Source organism: Anomaloglossus baeobatrachus, chromosome 5, assembly GCF_048569485.1.
Source record: "Anomaloglossus baeobatrachus isolate aAnoBae1 chromosome 5, aAnoBae1.hap1, whole genome shotgun sequence".
NCBI classification, from domain to species: domain Eukaryota; kingdom Metazoa; phylum Chordata; class Amphibia; order Anura; family Aromobatidae; genus Anomaloglossus; species Anomaloglossus baeobatrachus.
In genome coordinates, this window is record NC_134357.1 from 561,282,197 (window position 1) to 561,302,680 (window position 20,484).

General features: G+C 45.0%; 1 protein-coding gene across 1 annotated transcript in view; it reads right to left on the reverse strand.

Moving 5' to 3' along the window:
* The window catches only part of LOC142312316 (uncharacterized), a 116,331-nt gene that overhangs the window by 22,528 nt on the left and 73,319 nt on the right, over positions 1-20,484 (reverse strand). Inside the window, exons 7-11 of the mRNA XM_075351243.1 lie at positions 16,934-17,022; positions 16,631-16,804; positions 16,426-16,549; positions 16,245-16,342; positions 15,958-16,048 (exon numbers count right to left, since the gene is read on the reverse strand). Coding sequence (XP_075207358.1) covers positions 15,958-16,048; positions 16,245-16,342; positions 16,426-16,549; positions 16,631-16,804; positions 16,934-17,022 — 576 coding nt within the window. The remainder of the gene's footprint in view (positions 1-15,957; positions 16,049-16,244; positions 16,343-16,425; positions 16,550-16,630; positions 16,805-16,933; positions 17,023-20,484) is intronic.

Here is a 20,484-nt window from a genome sequence, read left to right on the forward strand (position 1 = left end):
CAACTGAGAGGGAAAATCCCTGCATGCAAATAAACTGAAAACAACCACAGCAAATGACAAACTTAGATAAGAGTAAAAGAACCAAACAATAAATAAAGAGCAAGGCACTTATCTGGGGTAGATGTGGTGTGGAGCAGAATGAAGCAGGCTGGTGAACTAAGAACAACTGACATCCGGCATAGCCTGCTATCAGACCAGGATTTAAATGAGCAGAGAGTTAGCAATGGAAACGCCCATTGCTCAACACACCTGATCTATGTCCAAACCATTCCTGGCCACAAGAGGGAGCCTCCCAGCAGCCAAAGCATAACTAACATTCACAACAGCGAACATTATCACTACGGCAGCGTCACACGCACATACCTGCTCTGTGACGTCGCTGTGACTGCCGAACGATCCCTCCCTTAAGGGGGAGGTGCGTTCAACGTCACCGCGACGTCACTAAGCGGCCGCACAATCAAAGCGGAGGGGCAGAGATGAGCGGGATGAACATCCCACCCACCTCCTTCCTTTCTCATTGCTGGTAGGACGCAGGTAAGGAAAGGTTCCTCGTTCCTGCGGTGTCACACGTAGCGATGTGTGCTGCTGCAGAAACGAGGAACAACATCATTACTGCAGCCGCAACGATAATTGAGATTAGGGGGATATCACCGATTAGTGATTTTGAACGTTTTTGCAACGATTCAAAATCGCTAATAGGTGTCACACGCAACGACATCACTAACGCGGCCGGATGTGCGTCACAAAATCCGTGACCCCAAAAAGCCACCTTTACACTCTGGTGGCTGTACTGCCACTTGCAACACAGCAGAGGATTGAGCCAGACACTGAGAACGATGCTGAGGAGAAGCTGTGCCCACAGGAGAAGCATCAGGCAAAGGGGAGACAGCGGGCAAAGGAGAGCCAGCGGGCACCCTGACTCTGACCCGAGAAGACGGCTATACACCGGAGGCAGCCTCAAAAGTTTGTAGCCATTTCAAAACTGTCAAGGAGAGTGCAGAGGGCCTTGATCTGTGCCCACTCTGCAAACGTTATTTTCCCCACATCCGTACTGTGTTGTAAAAGGTTATGCCTCAAGGAGTACTACAGCAGGCCTTGCTGCTGCTGGCAGTCGCTGCATTATGTGCAGAATGGAATTCCACCATGTCGGCACATCACATATCAACTGGTTAAACGGTAGGCTGAAACTCCTTTGTATCGTTGCCAGTGATTTAGCTGCAGGGTGCGAACAGCGGAAGTGAGCACACACCGCCCGTGCTTTCTGCAGCAGCGCATCCAGCCCAGGATACTGGATTAGAAATTTCTGTACAACTAGGTTCAGAATATGAGTCATGCAAGGTACATGTGTGATGTTACCCAGGTGTAGGGCCGCTAAGAGGTTTGCACCATTGTAGCACATGCGCTCCAGGTTCAGTTGAGACAGCCACTGATCAAACCTCGGCCCAGATAGCAGTCCACAACTCTGCAGCTATGTGACTGCCTTAAAAAAAAAATCTTTATTTTTTATATAGCACTAACATATTACGCAGCGCTTTACATACATAAAAGAACTGTGTCTCCATTGGGGCTCACAATCTAAAGTCCCTATCAGTATGTCTTTAGAGTCTGGGAGGAAACCGGAGTATCTGGAAGAAACCATGCAAACACAAGGAGAACATACAAACTCGTTGCAGATAGTGTCCTTGGTGGGATTTGAACCAAGGACCCCAGTGCTGCAAGACTGCCATGCTAACCACTAAGCCACCATGCTGCCCTGCCTTCTCCGATGCAGATTAATTTCAGCATTGCCTGATTGTGTTGAGCCCTGGCCGAGCTGTATGGAGGTGTGGGGGGAATTCTCTCTGCACTCTTGGAATGTGTGTTACATTAAGGGAGAGGTTGATTGAAGGCACAAGAAGAGGTGAAGGAGCCAGAAGAGTAAGTGGTAGATCCAGAACTTTGGCCCACAAGCCCTGGGGATTTCAACACTTGGGAAGTAGCCCTGTTGTGAATGTTAGTTATGTTTTGGCTGCTGGGAGGCTCCCTCTGGTGGCCAGGAATGGTTTGGACTTGGACCAGGTGTGTTGTGCAGTGGATGTTTCCTTTGCTAACTCTCTGCTTATTTAAATCCTGGTCTGATTGCAGGCTGTTGCCGGATGTCAGTTGTTCTTTGTTCAGCAGCCTGCTTCATTCTGCTCCACACCACATCTACCCCAGATAAGTGCCTTGCTCTTTATTTATTGTTTGGTTCTTTTACTCTTATCTAAGTTTGTCATTTGCTGTGGTTGTTTTCAGTTTATTTGCATGCAGGGATTTTCCCTCTCAGTTGCTTAGCTGGAAAACTCCCTGCAGTTTTGTTTGGAGTATAGCTCCTTTGAGTCCATGTGTTTGTGGCTTGTTGACTTTGTTATAATTCTTGTTTTCTGTTCATTGGTATGACAAGGGCACCTGGTATAGGACGGAGTTCAGATCGTACGATCTGAGGGCCTTTTTGTACTATCAGGAATTTGGAATTTTGCAGGGTTTTTCTCTGGCCACCATCAGCCCTTTTCCTGTACTTTCCTATTTTAGTCAGCGGGGGCCTCACCTTCTGCTAATCCTGTCATCTATCTGTGTATTGTGTTTTTCCTATATCACCGCAGTCTTTGAATGTGGGGGGCTTGCTATTCTTGTCTATTTTCTGAGGCAGAGAGTTATTCATCTTTCCTACCTTTAGGATAGTTAGTTCTCCGGCTGGGTTCGCGGTGCACAGGATGTTAGTTCACCCCTCGGCTACTTCTAGTTGTGATGGTTAGTAAGGGGATGGCGGCCAGATTAGTTGCCAATGCTCTTGTCACCTTTTTCCAATGATTAGTGGTGGTCTTCCATGGTTCCGGATCATAACAGTACATCCGGCCAACAAATTTAAAGGGTACTCTTAAGAAGGAAAAAAAAAAAAGAGCTGCTGAGAACATTTATTTTATTTATTTTTTTGGTGTTTTTCCTCTTCTTCTTTGGGTTCTGTGGAAGATTTCTTTTTCTAGCATGGATGAATTGGGTGAGCGTGTTGCTCATCTTGATGCTAAGGTTCGTCATATAGAGTCTTATCTTGCACAGACTCCCCTTGCAGAGCCTAAGATTCCTGTTCCTGAATTTGTTTCAGGAGATAGGGCGAGATTTTTGAGCTTCAAAAATAATTGTAAATTATTTTTTGACCTGCGCCCTAAGTCCTCAGGGAATCCTGTACAGCAGGTTAAGATTGTCATCTCCTTGCTGCGTGGTGATCCTCAGGACTGGGCCTTCTCTTTAGCGTCTGATGATCCGATTCTCAATGATGTGGACTCCTTTCTTCAGGCCTTGGGATTATTATATGACGAACCCAATATTGTGGACCAAGCAGAAAAGGTCTTGTCCTTAACTCAAGGTTTGGATTCTGCAGAAACGTTTTGTCAGAAATTTCGAAAGTGGGCGGTCCTTACCAAATGGAATGATGATGCACTTGCGGCTCTTTTTCGCAAGGGTATTGCTGATGCTGTGAAGGATGTAATGGTAGGATTTCCCGTCCCTTCTGGTCTTGATGCCTCTATGACCTTGGCCATTCAGATTGATAGGCGTTTACGTGAGCGCAGGAAGATACCTGCTGGTTTTGTGCCTGTGGAATAGCCTTTGGAGCCTATGGAGTGTGATAGGGTCCTAATGCTAGTCGGCAGGGGTTCAGACAGAAGAATAGACTGTGCTTCTATTGTGGAGACGCTTCTCATCACATCTCTGTCTGCCCTAACCGTGAAAGGAGATTGGCTACTTCCGTTACTGTGGGTTCTTTGCAACCAAAGTTTCTTTTGTCTGTCACATTGATTTGCTCATTGTCTTCCTTTTCTGCATTTGCCTTTGTGGACTCAGGGGCAGCGCTCAATTTGATGGATTTTGGGTTTGCTAGGGATTGTGGTTTCCCCCTGGTTCCTTTGCAAACTCCTATTCCTTTTAAGGGGCATTGATGCTACCCATTTGGCAGAACATAAACCCCAATTTTGGACCCAGGTGCCTATGAGAGTTGCACCAGCGCATCAGGAAACTTGTAAATTTTTAGTATTGCATAATCTACAGGATAACTTGGTACTGTGATTTCCGTTGTTGCAGACCCATAATCCGGTTCTTGACTGGAGATCTTTGTCGGTAGCTAGTTGGGGTTGTCAAGGTGTGCATCAGGACCTTTCCGTGTCATCCACGTCTGCTCAGGCAGTTGATGTTCCGGCCTTCTTGTCTGATTTCCGTGATGTATTTAATGACCAGGAATCGGATTCTCTGCCCCCACACCGGGACTGTGACTGTGCTATTGAGTTGGTGCCCGGTTGTAAATTTCCCAAGGGGCGGATTTTCAACTTGTCTGTGCCTGAACATGATGCCATGCGGTCATACATCAGGGAATCATTGGAGAAGGGGCACATTCGGCCCTAATCTTCTCCTTTGGGTGCCGGCTTCTTCTTTGTTGCTAAGAAAGATGGTTCGTTGAGGCCTTGTATTGATTACCGTCTTCTTAATAAAATTACGGTTAAATATCAGTACCCTTTGCCTCTGATGTCTGATCTGTTCTCTAGAGTGAAGAGTACCAAATGGTTTACGAAACTGGATCTCAAGGGTGCGTATAATCTCATCCGTATTAAGGAGGGTGATGAATGGAAGACGGCTTTTAATACTCCTGAGGGGCATTTTGAGTACCTAGTGATGCCTTTTGGGCTCACTAATGCACCCTCCGTCTTCCAGGTCTTCATGAATGATATTTTTCGGGACCTTATTGCTAAATTTTTGATTGTGTATTTGGATGACATCTTGATTTTTTCTGATGATTGGGACTCTCATGTTGGGCAAGTACGGGATGTTTTTCAGATACTTAAGGATAAAGCACTGTATGTTAAGGGGTCAAAGTGCCTCTTTGGGGTGCAAAGGATTTCCTTTTTTGGGCTTCATCCTGTCTCCCTCCGCTGTCGAAATGGACCCGGTTAAGGTTCAGGCTATTTACGACTGGGTGCAACTGACTTCACTAAAATTCCTGCAGCGGTTTTTGGGGTTTGCTAATTTTTACCGTAAATGTATAGCCAATTTTTCTGCCATTGTCAAACCTCTGACAGATTTGACAAAGAAGGGAGCTGATGCTGAGCATTGGACCCCTGAGGCTATTGTGGCCTTCCAGGAGCTTAAAAGGCGATTCACTTCTGCCCCAGTTCTGCAGCAACCTGATGTGTCTCGCCCACTTCAAGTTGAGATCGATGCCTCAGAGATCGGAGCAGGTGCTGTTCTGTCTCAACGAGACGCTACTCCGGGTAAACTTAAGCCCTGTGCCTTTTTCTCTCGGAAGTTTGCTCCTTCTGAACAGAATTATGATGTGGGGAACCGGGAATTATTGGCTATGAAGTGGGCATTTGAAGAGTGGAGGCATTGGTTGGAGGGGGCTAGGCATCAAGTTGTGGTGCTTACGGACCACAAGAATCTCATCTATCTGGAATCGGCCAAGAGGTTGAATCCTCGGCAGGCCAGGTGGGCTTTGTTTTTTACCCAGTTTAATTTTGTGGTCTCTTTTTTGCCGGGCACCAAGAATGTTAAGGCCGATGCCCTTTCCAGGAGTTTCTGTGCTGACTCTTTGGAGGTTGTCGAACCGTCTACTATCCTGAATGATGGTGTAGTTTTCTCGGCTATTTCGCCTGATCTGCGGTTGGCACTGGCGGAATTTCAGGGGGTTAAACCTGAGAGGTGTCCTACAGGGAAACTGTTTGTCCCAGACCAATGGAGAGACCGAGTTGTGTCTGAGGTTCATTGCTCTGTTTTGGCGGGTCATCCTGGCATCTTTGGTACTTGGGATCTTGTGAGACGCTCTTTTTGGTGGCCTTCCCTGTCCCGAGATGTCCGTCATTTTGTGCAGTCGTGTGGAGTTTGTTCTAGGTCCAAGCCCTGTTGTTCACGTTCTAGTGGGCTATTATTGCCTTTGCCTGTTCCTAAGAAACCTTGGACGCACATCTCTATGGATTTTATTTCAGCGCTTCCCATCTCTCAGAAAATGACTGTGATTTGGGTGATCTGTGACAGATTCTCCAAGATGGTCCACTTGGTTCCCCTATCTAAGTTGCCGTCTTCATCAGAGTTGGTGCCTTTGTTTTTCCAACATGTTGTTCGTTTGCATGGTATTCCCAAAAACATTGTTTCTGACAGAGGGGTGCAGTTTGTATCCAGGTTTTGGAGGATTTTTTGCTCCAAATTGGGTGTTCAGCTGTCTTTCTCCTCGGCGTTTCATCCTCAGACCAACGGTCAGACTGAAAGGGCTAACCAGACCCTGGAGACCTGTTTACGGTGTTTTGTTTCTGCGGATCAGGATGACTGGGTTTCGTTTTTGCCTTTGGCTGAATTTGCCCTTAACAATAGAGCTAGCTCTACCACGTTGGTGTCCCCCTTTTTCTGCAATTTTGGGTATCACCCTAGGTCCTCCCAGGGCAGCTTGAGGCGTCTGACTGTCCGGGGGTGGATTCGGTGTTCAACAGAATGCAGCAGATTTGGGGGAAGGTAGTGGATAAATTGTTTCAGTCCCAAGAAACTGCCCAAAAGTTTGCCAACCGGCGTCGGACTGTTGGTCCCCAGTTTAAAGTAGGGGACATGGCATGGTTGTCCTCTAAAAATATTCCTATGAGAGTTCCGTCTCCTAAATTTAAGCCCAGATTTATTGGACCTTATAAGATTTCGGAGATTATTAACCCTGTATCTTTCCGTTTGACTCTGCCTGCATCAGATTCACAATGTCTCCCATAAGTCCTTGTTGAAGAAACATGTGGAGCCAGCAGTTCCTGCAGCGGCGCCTCCTGACCCTGTTTTGGTACAAGGGGATCTGGAGTATGAGGTTGAAAAAATTCTGGATTCCCGTCGCAGTAGGCGTCAGCTTCAGTACCTTGTGAAATGGAAGGGTTATGGGCAGGAGGATAACTCTTGGGTTGTGGCTTCTGACATTCATGCGGACAGGTTGGTTTGCGCCTTCCATCATGCTCATGCAATGGTTCAAGAAAGGTAGGCGGGAATTCCGGCGGTTTGTGATCCCTGACATACACGTGGTAAGTGTGAGCATTGTCCGTGTGCTATATAGTATTGGTTTATATTTGGTAACATCTATGTTTTGCGGTGAATTTACCGATATACCTCATGCAACAGATCGTGCCTATTTTTCCACGTGGCCCTCTATTTTTACTGTATCGGCACCTGTATAGTAAATGTTATTTAGGCAATTAGATATTTCCTTGAAAAGGTTACCTCTAATGTGGCATTTTATTGTGCCAATTCTGTAAACCCCCCCTTTTTTTGGCTGCCATATGGCTAAGATAGTGAATATATGCCTAATATATGAGCAGCTAGTGGTGCTTTGAATTATGGTAATAAATTTCTTGAACCATTTAACTATGTGTTTCTGATTACATCTTTATATATCATTAATATCCCACTTTTTTGATTGCCATAATGATAATATAATATATATGGTGCCTGTATGAGTCTGGGGTTTATATGGGTAATTATCACACCGCTGGTCCTCCCTGGTTGTTGTGCTTTTTTAAATAATTTTATCTGTATGTCCACCTTTGCACTGATCTACAATAATAAAAATTTGTTCTCACATCAATTGGACGTTTGGTCGGTTTTTCTTCCTTTGTTTCTTATTTAAATCCTGGTCTGATTGCAGGCTGTTGCCGGATGTCAGTTGTTCTTTGTATCTCCAGCCTGCTTAATCCTGCTCTACACCACAACTTCGCCAGATAAGTGCTTGCTCTTTATTTATTGTCTGGATCTTTTGTTTATCTGGGTTTGTCATTTGCTGTGGTTATTTTCAGATTATTCGCTTGCAGGGATTTTCCCCCTCAGTGGATTGTTGAGGAACTCCCTGCAGTTCTGTGTGGAGTATAGCTCCTTTGGGTCCATGTGTTTGTGGCTTGTTGACTTTGTTATAATTCTTGTTTTCTGTTCATTGGTATGACAAGGGCACCTGGTATAGGACGGAGTTCAGATCGTACGATCTGAGGGCCTTTTTGTACTATCAGGAAGTTGGTATTTTGCAGGGTTTGTCTCTGGCCACCATCAGTCCCTTTCCTGTCCTTTCCTATTTTAGTCAGCGGGGGCCTCACCTTTTGCTAATCCTGTCATCTATCTGTGTATTGTGTTTTTCCTATATCACCGCAGTCTTTGAATGTGGGGGGCTTGCTATTCTTGTCTATTTTCTGAGGCAGAGAGTTATTCATCTTTCCTACCTTTAGGATAGTTAGTTCTGCGGCTGGGTTCGCGGTGCACAGGATGTTAGTTCACCCCTCCGCTACTTCTAGTTGTGATGGTTAGTAAGGGGATGGCGGCCAGATTAGTTGCCAATGCTCTTGTCACCTTTTTCCAATGATTTGTGGTGGTCTTCCATGGTTCCGGATCATAACATAGCCCCTTCCCCCGCAGCCACCAGAGTAACCAAGTGGCCAGTTAGCGAGATGTAACGCCACTGCCCATGCTTGCTCGTCCAGGTGTCAGTGGTGAAATGCACCCTGGGAGACAGAGTTTTCCAAGGAAAAGGTTATCTGGACTGTAACTTAATGGTGTAGAACAGGCACAGTTTTATTAAAAACGTAAGGGCGAGTGGGCAACTGGTACTGGGGGATTGTAATGGCCATGAAGTTTCGGAAATCGTCTGTATCCACCAGCCGGAAAGGCAGCATTTCCATGGCCAACAGTTTTGCTATGGATGAGTTCAAGCACTTTGCTTTCTCATGTATGGGAAGAAATGATCTTTTACGTGACCAAAACTGCGTGACTGAGGGCTGGCTGCGCTGTGCTGAGAGAGGGTGGAGGAAGGTGTGCATGACCGACTGGTGGAGTGTGCATGAGGGGTAGATGTATTGCTGGATTGAGAACCATGTGGTGTGCTCGATGTCGCATATGGATCTAAAACAGCAGGCATGGTCACTTCTGTAACACCTGATGGTCCCTCACTCACCCCCACTGTAGTGGGTACACAAAAGGATGTTCTGCAGTCAGAGACATGTGGAATAATACTTTCACCGGTAATGCAGGAGGAGTAAGAAGAGGCAGACGAGGTTGATTTAGGGGCAGGTGGCTGGCTAGGCCCATTAGTCCACATTTTAGCGCAGTGAGATTTCCACAGTAATGCATGTTGGTTAAACATGTGCCTGTTCATTCCTGTAGGAGTCAAATCCTTACAATTTCTGCCTCTACTCAGTCGTTGTTTACAACGCAGGCAGATAACGGAAGTTGGGTCATCTTTTGCAGTCTCTAAAAAGGCCCAGGTTATGCAACCCTTCCTGCGAACTGTACATCCGCTACCACTGCTGGCCAAAGCTAGAGTTGTTGGCTGAGGATGGAGTGCTTCTCATAGTTTCATCACTACATGTTTGTGTGGGAATCGCCACTGTAACATCTTCAGTTTCCCCCTCCTCCTCATCATCTGCTGAGTTACTCAGCTGCAAGCCTGTGGGTTGAGAATAAGTGTGATCTCCAACTTTGTCGTCATGCTCTATGTTGTCCCCCTCTTCCTGATCTGACATCACAGCACAGTGTGCTTCTCAGGTATCTGAGTCTCATCATCACCTCCTTCCACGGGGCTTATCGTCAGTTGACAATGGTCGGGATCTTGCTGGGACCCTACTTCGTCCGGGCCAGGATCCAACTCACAAAGATTTTGGGCATTGGTGCAGATGATTTCCTCCTCAAGAGTCTGGGAATCGTTGGAGCGGAGCTGTGATGCCTATGGGATAGAATGTGTGAACAGCTCTGCAGACTCAACCACGTGTGGCTCCCCACAGTCAGTTTGCCGGTTGGAGGTTTGAGATTTGTTACGCAGGCGCAAATAAGTGTAACTGAGGTGGCACCACTGAGGAATGAACTGTGCGTGATGTGGAGGTGGAGGAGGAGAGGCTATTTGATAGAGTGCTTAAAACCCACTCTACCACCTGATGTTGATGAGCTGAATTTCGAAGTTGAATCGATGTATGGCTGGCAAACAAATCTAGTGTAGTAGCCTGCCCACTAATGTAAGTTGTTCTCATTTCTCTTGGGGCAGACTGAGTCGGTGTTTGCTCACTAGACCGTTCACTAACAGAACTTTCCACACATACACCTTCAAAACGTCGCCTATTCCTCTTTCTATGACAATCTCGTCCTGATTTACCTCTCATGGTTAATGTACACTTCCCCGTTTAAACAGATGTTTCGCAACCCTACACCCACACCTGTCAGACAACTGATACAAAAGATTAATGATTTAGTTGCTACAAGTTAGAAGAGAACCACTTTACATTGTTCAATAGCATTTATCAGCAGGCACCACTACCAATACCTATAAATTTATTTCAGTGCGTAATTTACAGCAGACCCAATAAAGTGACAACCACTTTTTAGATACTGCACTAAAAACTTTATTAAGACCACCAATAATACGTGGTTATACCCAAAGAGCTGGTTATTTTTTTAAATTATCTAAAGGCAATTTAAAAATTGCCAGTATACAGTGTGTAAATACTGCACTAACAATACCTATTAATGTGTTGGTCTGTGTAATTTGGAGGAGACACCAACACCTATTTGGATGTCTCACTTGCAACTGTTTTTCACACACTACAAATACCTGCAATCCCTATTTCTATAATTTGATATTCGGATTTGTGGCACAACACCTCTGTCTACAGTACACGTCCCTATTCTAAAGTATCTGTGGCCTATCTTGCTCAACTTGCAGTATTAAACCCCTAATCTCACTGTCTACCAGCAGCACCTTCCCTGATGAACAACATTCACAAAATGGAGCACAAGTAAAATGGCTGCTATTTATATACACACTGACATGTGACTTAGCAAGCCAATCACAGAAGCCCTCCTGTCTCAACCTTGGGAATGTTTGCTACACCGGGATTGGCTGCAGGAACATCCTCAAATAAAGTTAAGGGAAAAAAGACAAAACATGGCTCCTCACGTCCCAATGTAGAGTCCCCGCCCCTCCACTGATTTTAAACATCACCACATCAAACAGCACCACAATCCTATCCAAGACCAGAAAGTGCTATTAAAAAAATCATTTTATAAAACACTGCCAGCGGTAAAGGGCGGAAATCAAACATTACTGAATTTCGGGGGCAGGGCTAGTGTTTGCTGAGCACAAACGAACAAGCTCAGGTTTGTACCGAACCTGAGTTTGGCGAGCCTTTATCGAAAGGTTCGTCGTCTCTACTGGTGACCAAATAGTTCACATTCCAACAGTAAACCACAGAGCAAGGACCACTGATCAATTATATCAATGATGTCCGGCCACCAGGATCGGCTCTGTCTTTCAATTCAGTGTTGAATTCAGCATCTTCCTAGGATCATCTCTCACAGTGTCGGTCACCACTATTTTGTAGTAAGACCCTCAGTGGAAAATCATAAATGAGCCTGTCAGTCAGTGCTATTAGGGGAGTCTGTCCGGCACAATCCCTGACCACCACATACATTTTAGAGCAGAACAAAGGAGCAGTGCGATTATATGTGAAGAAGCTCTGACTTTGTAGGATAGATAAAACTTGAATTGCAAATTAACTTGTAAAGTGTTTTCTCGAGCTGACAAAATAGAAGGGTAAAGAAAAAGGAAAAACACCTGTGTCTCATAGTTATTTACATATGTAAATTGATTGCCTCTGATAGAAGACTTGTGTGTTTGTTCATTTATTTTAATGGTTGTCAGTATTTGTATCACATTTGAGTCATGTGATGTGCTCACCTGTGTCAGGTATTAAATTGTATTGAGCATGTCAGCCTAGAGAAGGACCCGTGGAAGCTCCGATCAGCACGAAACGGCTGTCGTCCGACTCAGTGCTCCTCTTTGCTAGCTCTCCTCATTTCCACGAACACACTGTGGCTGCTGTTTTCACACACCTAGATCAATATAAGAAGAAAACGTTCACGATTGAAGTGTGCCGCTGTTCTTCTGTGTTCCGGGTGGTGCCGCATATGTTGTGCTACTTTGTTGATAGACTTCATCTTCCATAGCTCCTCCTGAACCTAGGCAAGTAGACAGGATGAACTTGGCTAAACATTGCTAGGAGGTCCATCGCACCAAAGAAAAGTGCTTCTACTGTAGCAGTCCTGAACATCTAATCCGCTCCTGTTGCGAGAAGTTGGGAAACTCCCAAGCCTGAGGTCTGATGTATGCTAACCTAAGCAAGAGCAACTCCTCTCCACCTCCGGCTTTGTCAGTGACCGTTTCCTGTGGTAACACCCGGCTTACTGAGTCCTATGTGGATTCAAGAGCCGCAGGAAACCTCATACAACAGGCAGGGGTGAACCGGTATCAGATTCCCATAAAAACATCTCCAAAGTCCCTTGGTGTTGTCATGTGTTGGCGGGAAAGCTGTCCGAAAAAGATGAATTCATTATTGAGCCACTGGAACTTCAGGTAGGAATGTTGCATTTGGAAAAGATTTGTTTTTATGCAGTCCTCACGCAGAAATCACCTACCTGGAGAATGGTAACCTGCAGTTTCTTTTCCATGGCCTTCTGTTCACCAGAACGCAACTATTCGATTGGAGACCGAGTGTTGTTGACAATTAAGATGGCTTTGGAGGAGTAGCGATATGTACAAGAAGGGGCAGTCCATCCAGTTGTTATATTCCACAACTAAGAACATATGCTGAATCCATGCCAAACTAGGTGGTCGTTATTTGCCCGTTTTGACTTAATCCTCTATTTTCGGACAGCGGACAAGAACATCAAAGCGGATGTGCCTAACAGGTCCTTTTTGTCAACCGACCAAGACGAGGAGCCTCAACATATCATTGAGCACTCCAGGATACTTAATGTGACACAGCTAAATTTATCTTGTGTTCCTCCCAGAAAGACCTTTGTCGCAGAGGTTGAAAGGAGGCTAGTTCTATAATGTGGTCACTCGTCTAGGTTGGCTGGTCATGCTGGGCATAAGAAGATGGCTCTTCTAATCTCATGACATTATTGGTGCCCATCCCTGCACAAAGACATCGAGGACTTAAGGCTCCATTACACGCAACGATGTAACAATATATCGCCGGGGTGACGGATTCCGTGACGCACATCCGGCATCGTTAGCGACGTCATTACGTGTGACAACAACGAACGAGCGTTAACGATCAAAAATACTCACCTTATCGTTGATCGTTGACACGGCATTAATTTTCATAAAATCGTTGATTGTTGAGGACGCAGGTTTGTCGTTCCCGAGGCAGTACACATCGCTACGTGTGACACCTCGGGAACGACGAACTACAGCTTACCTGCGGCCGCCGGGAATGTGGAAGGAAGGAGGTGGGCGGCATGTTACGGCTGCTCATCTCCGCACCTCCGCTTCTATTGGGCGGCCGCTTAGTGACGCTGCACGAACCGCCCCCTTAGAAAGGAGGCAGTTCGCCGGCAACAGCGACGTTGCTAGGCAGGTAAGTACGTGTGACGGCTCCTAACGATTTTGTGCGACACGGGCAGCGATTTGCCCGTGACGCACAAACGACTGGGGCGCGTTATCAATATCGCTGCGTGTGATGGGGCCTTTAGTCTTTGACTGTCCATCTCGTGCTCGAAATAAGACTCCAAAGCAGCTTCCGTCAGGTCGGTTACTACCACTTCCTGTGCCGTCTGCTACCTGGCAGCACATTGCGATGGACTTCATCACAAACCTTCCAGTGTCCTCCGATTGTTTGTGGATCATTTTTCTAAAATGGCCCACTTTACGCTCTTGTCTGGTTTTCCATCTGCTACAGGACTCGTTGAGAAGTTCATTCTGCATATTTACTGGCTACATGGTCTACCACTCCACAGCGTATCAGACAGAGGCGTCCAGTTTACTTCCCAGTTCTGGAGGGCTACCTGCAAGTTGATGAATGTGTCCTGGGACTTCTCTACTGCCTACCATCCTCAATTCTACAGTCAAGTGGAGTTGGTCAACAAAGTCCTGACCTGCTTCCTGTGGCACTTTGTCAATTCTCACCACAGGGACTCAGTCAAGCTTTTGCCTTGGCCAAAGTTGTAGTACAACAACCATTTGAGCGAAGCATCAGTTAATTGCCTATTTCCATTGTGTATGGTCATCAGCCCAACATCCCATTTTTTGTGGCCACTACTTTGGGCATCCTTGTGGCCGCCAAGCTAACTAAATGTTTCTCCAAAATCTGGAAAACACCAGAACCACACTGGTGAAATCGACCAAAAGGATGAAGAGGCACGCAGATATGCGATATCAAGACCCACCTATGGATCTCATCAAAATATATCCATCTCAAAGTGCCGTCCTACAAGTTGGGTCCCTGCTATATTCGACCTTTCGATGTTCTTAAATGAAAGCCATCTCCTACAAGTTGAAGCTTCTGGCCTCGTTACGTATACCAAATTCCTTGCCATGAGTGTGTCACGGCCTGATGTGATTTTGAGAGAGGATCAGAAGTTCACAGCATATTATTGATCACAGATCCTCTTTGGTGCCCGCTCGTCATTTACCATGAGGTGGAGTGTATTTAATGCCATCTGATACTGAAAGGGTTAAAGTGCATTTCCATCCTTCAGGGATTTAAAAGGTAGTTGTAAGCTCAGTTGTGGTCACTACATTCTGCTTAAAATATCTGCTCCTCACTCCTCCCTATGCTGGCTATAGCTCATTCCTATGCTGTCCATCTTGAAGGAGCTTGGCTCTGCAGAGATGTGGAGTTGTTACTGTTGTAGCTGCAAAGTTCCTGCTGAAGAAACCTTGGAGAGCTTTTTGTCGTCTTTCCCCACTTGTTTGCCCTGCCTACCCATGGTTGTTGTATTGCAGTGTCGAGACTAGCCAGACTACTGCATGGAAGAGTGGGCAAAGATCGCTAATTATAGATATGCGATGGGCTCTGGCCCAAAAAAACTGGATGCTGTCATAGGTTATTTCAACAAAGTATTAGTTTATGCCTTTGCAGATTTATGCAACCACATTATTTTAGCTTTTTATTTTTTCATTCAAACAGATTTCAGTTTGTTTCTCCAAGTATTTCTAGATATTATGGGCGACATTACAAGTGGAAGAAATTCTGAAATTATTCATCTTGGTAGGATTTCTTACATGATAAAAACCTGGCATTTTATCAGGGGTGTGTAGACTTTTTAGATCCACTTTAGGCCTCTTTCACACGTACGTGCCTCCGGAACGTGTTTGGCAGTTTCCTCACGTACCGGAGACACGTACACACGTAGACCTATGTATTCCTATGGTTTTGGACACACGTAAGTATTTTCGCACGGAACGTGTGTCCGTTCTGTACTTACGTGTGTTCATTCCGTACTTACATGTGTCCATGTGTTTCTCAAGGCAACATGTCCGTTTTCTCTCCGGCATTGTCACATGGAATGCAAACGTGTCACACGGAATGCAAACAGACCACACGGATGTGTTCCGTGTGACACGCACCGGAGAAAAGACGTGCCTGTCAGAAAAAAAACTTTCACTTGCTGCCGACCACCGCTCATTATGCTCATTGAATATTCACTTCACTGCGGCCGGAAGCAGCAGCAGCGGGGATTCGGCAGAACCGAAAATCAGCATCACGGACAGCGAAGCCAGGGACAGGTGAGCAGAAAGCTCCCGTTCTCCGTGTGTTATCACGGAGAACACACGTAGCCCATAAACATGGCTCACGGAGGGCAAAATGCACCTCTGACACGTCCGTGAAAAACGTTAGTGGTTTTTCACGAACGTGTGAAAGAGGTCTTATATAAATCAATTTTTATGAAACGTGTTCATTTAGTTTGTACCTTTTCCATGATAATTCCAAAATGCATCATTTTATATGTGACATATTCATTCCACCATAAACTGCACATTCCCCGTGTCTAGGATGTACGGGAAACCTCTTACACCTTATTTTTAGGATAATAAGTTTTGTTCCTTCTTAGTCCCACATTGTAGCAGCTGCTGAATGAGACAAATCTGTGACTTCTCTGCATTTAGTGGTCACTACTCACCTGGGCGGTTATCTGTAGGAATCTCCTCTTTACTCCGCTCATCACCCCTCACATATGTCTCTGTAGTATTAATATGGGTCAGATCTTCCCCCTGAAACAAATATTGTAAAAGTCACAGACAGATGAAGAAGTCCCATCTATGATCAGCTCTAATCCTGCCATCTCCACCGCTCTCATTACACAAGTATAACACATATAATACTGGGGGATAAAACAAGACTGAGCACAAGACCTTCACAGCGTCTACACATCATAGGGAGATTTCATGGCCCCTTCTCTCCATCTACCTGATGATCCTGAGGAACATCGGGATCTTCTTGTTTACAGTCCTGTGGGAGAAGAGGACGGGGACATCTCTCTGGTGTTGTCCTCTTACTGGATAGACCTGGAGGAGACACATACAGGGACTGAATTAATTCCTTACATACAGATAATTATAGGCCGTGTGTATTTAGTCCTGTCTATTACCTGGTGATGTGAGGGGCTGGGGATCCTCCATCATGACGTCCTTGTACAGATCTTTGTGTCCTTCTAAATACTCCCACTCCTCCATGGAGAAATAGACGGAGACGTCCTGACACCTTATAGGAACCTGACACATACAATGATACCGTCACCCCCGATCCCTTCATAGCGTTACTGTATAATGTCCCAGCATTCCCAGCAGTGTCACCTCTCCAGTCAGCAGCTCAATCATCTTGTAGGTGAGTTCTAGGATCTTCTGGTCATTGATGTCCTCATGTATCGGGGGGTGAAACCCCGTGATTGGGCTCAGGGGTCTTCCCCATCCCTCAGACACAGGGGCCTGACAGCGCTCACTAGAGGTCTTCTTCACTACTGTGTAATCCTGGTTATGGAGAGACACAGTAAGAAATCTCACTCCAGACATTTCCAGAGTCCTCACCTCTCCAGTTCTGTCCATCTGTTATTCCCATAGATAAGAATGGTGTAATGTGACGTCATCAGAATCTCTCACCTCTCCAGTAAGCCGGAAGAGGATCTCTAGGGTGAGGTGTAATATCCTCTTCGCCATCTTGTTTCTGTCCATATCCATCCATGATAGTTCTGAAAATTATATAGATTGATTTTCAGTACCTTATGTAATAATAACTGAAATGAGAAGAGAATGAGCTGATGTAAAAACATAAAGTACAAGAAAAAATCCTAAAGTGATGACATCAGTATAAATCTGGTAGAGAACTTCATATGTCTAGAAATTAGTTTTTTTAATCACCATGAAAAACTAAAGTCTCACAAAAGAAAAGAAAAACAGAATTAAGGCGAGTGTGGATAATGACCAAACCTGATAGAGAAGAACAGGGATTCTCCATCTACCTCCACCTGCAGAGCCGCACACTAGATATATGGTAACTGCTAAATCCCAGTGGCCAAAAGGGACCTCTGCTGATGTCACGCCCATGTGACCAGAAGGGGCGGGACCTCCGCCGACATAGCTGATACCAGGAAGATACAAATTTCTTTAAAGTCCACGTTCACATGGAGTTGATTATAATAGAATCGGGGTTCTGAGGGTAAGAGCTCCAGATGGGGGGGTGAAGCCCTACCTTGCATCAGTATAGTGGACGAGAGGAAACCTCACCAACCAAGCCGGTAATGCCCAAGGTCCTTCTACTCACTGGGATTTAGCCACAACCCTAGATATATGGCTGCTCTGTGCTTCCAGGACCTGTGATGATGTCACATGGAGGGGAGGAGTCAGGGGTCACATGATCAGCTCCTCAGTGTATGCAGGACTCTGCTGTGCTGGGTGTCATGGTGCTGGATGAGGGGAAGGTTATGTGTGGGGTCAGGAGGGGTTTACACTGTGATTGTAGCAGAGCCATGTGTGTACAACGTGTATGGAGCGCAGCCGTATGTACGAGATGTACATAGCAGTGCTGTGTGTGTACAGAGCTGACCCGTGTGTGTGAGATGTACAGAGCTGTGTCTGTACGGAGCGGACTCGTGTGTTTATGGAGCGACCCATGTGTACACCTCACAGCCCCACCCTGACGTCTCTAATACGTCAGAGCTACGTGATATAACCTCGTCACTTCCACCAACACGTGATGTTCCGTGGCTGCAATGTGTATGTAAAGTCTGCTTGGCACTGACACACCCTGTCCACGCGGGCACAGAGAGGAACAGGATGGGAGAGAGAGTGGGTTGTGCAACCACTGATGCAACACCCTGCTCGCTCACAACCCTGACAGGCTAACAGACCATTATCACTAGCCCCAGTGAAACAGGATTTTTCCGTTTCGGTAGTCTGACACTAGTTCCTTGTTAGATAAAAGCCTGGACCGCTAGCAGGATAATATTGGGCCAGAAACCACCTTGCCCACACCAAACTGTCAAGGCACATTTCCCTAGACAGGAGCTGCTAATCACAAAAGAGGGTGGAAATGTAAAAATGAAATAAAACTAGCTACGAAAAAAAAAAATCGCCGAAGATATTAAAATAAACCCGAAATTTTTTATAAATATCAATGCCAAAGGGAAAGAAAAATGTATTGTATCGGCTGCATAAAAGATGATAACAGGATTATTATAGGAGGATATAGAAAAGGCTGAGATATTAAACAGGCACTTTTCATCTGTGTTCACCAAGGAACTGACAGTTCCAGGAATCATTCAACAAGTCAAAAAATGAAAGCACCCCCCAATACAATTAATGTAATTCAAGAAAAAGTCCGCCTACGTGTGAGTAAGTTAAACACTGACAAATTCCCCGGGCCAGATGGCACTCATCCACGAATATTGAGGGAATTGAGCTCAGTAACTGATAGACTGCTATGTCTTATCTTGTAACAGGGTTGATTCCTCAGGATTGGAGAATGATTGACGTGGTACCGATATTTAAGAAAGGTAAGAGGGTAGATCCAAGCAACTACCGCCCGATAAGTCTGACATCAGTGGTCTGCAAGGTTTTGAGGGCATTTTCAGGGATGACATGCAACGATTTATTAGAGAGAGTAATATAATAACTGACAAACAGCATGAATTCATGAAAGATAAGTCGTGTCTAACCAACATGTTGGATTTCTAAAGGGGGTAAGCGCAAATCGGGATATTGGTAATTTAGCTGATGTGATTTATTTGGACTTTGTAAAGGCATTTGATACTGTACCACATAATAGCCTTATACTAAAGCTCCAGAAGCAGGGACTATGGGAAACTATATGCAACTATGTAAGGAAATGGCTAAAAGATAGGAAACAAAGAGTAGTCATAAATGGTACATTCTCTAAATGGGCTATAGTCAGCAGTGGGGACAGCAGGGATCTGTGCTAGGACCGATTCTTTTTAATCTCTTTATTAATGACCTTGTGGATGGGATTGATAGTAAAGTGTCTTTGCTGATGACACCAAACTATGTAGGATATTAAAAACTGACCTTGATAATACAATATTACAAAATGATCTGGATAAGATGTCACAATGGGCAGATACTTGGCAAATGAGATTTAATGTTGATAAATGTAAAGTAATGCACCTAGGATGGAGTAATCCTATAGCTGCGTATAAATTAAATGGAAGTAAACTTGGGACTACAGAACAGGAGAAGGACTTGGGTATTCTCATTACAAATAAGCTGAGCAGCAGCACTCAATGTCAGGCAGCAGCTGCTAAAGCAAACAAGATTTTAGGGTGTATAAAAAGAGATTAGATCCCAATGTATTTTTACCCCTCTATAAATCACTTGTAAGGCCACATCTGGAATAAGGAATCCAATTTTGTGCTCCACATTTTAAAAAGGATATTAAGAAGATAGAGTCAGTTCAAAGAGAGCAACTAGATTATTGCAAGGAATGGAAGGCCTCCCATATGATGAGAGGTAGAAAAAGTTGGATTTGTTTAGCTTAGATAAAAGATGTCTCAGAGGAGATCTCAATTATATGTATAAATACATGTGTGGTCAATACAAAGGACTGGCACATGACTTATTACTTCCAAAGACCATACTAAGGACCAGGGGGCACTCACTGCGAGTGGAAGAAAGGCGATCACGGCAGTTATATAGGAAAGGGTGCTTTATAGTTAGAGAAGTCAGATTATGGAATGTCCTACCACAAGAGGGGTAGTAATAGCAGATACTATAACAACTTTTAAAAAAGGGCTGGATGATTTCCTCAGTGCACACAACATTGTCAGTAATAAAAAATGTAATGGCAAAATATATAATTGGTGGATGAAGGTTGAACAAGATGGACCAAGGTCTTTTTTCAACCTATGTAACTGAGTCGGACTTGAGCTCATATGCTGCTGAGACCCACTAATGATAAATATGAGAAACTTAAGCTAACATTGCAGGTAAATTGTGCTGCAGGCAAGACTGTGAGATAACAGACACAGGGCTGAAGTCTCTGTTTTAACACTTGCAGCATATGGTTTTCATTTTACACTGCAGACATCTGCTAAGTCTCTTTAAGACCTGCTCTGAGAACAGTGCCATCTTTCATAAAAGACACAGGTGATTTCTTACTAACCCTGCAGGATTTTGAGTGGCAAGAGGTATTTTCTCTA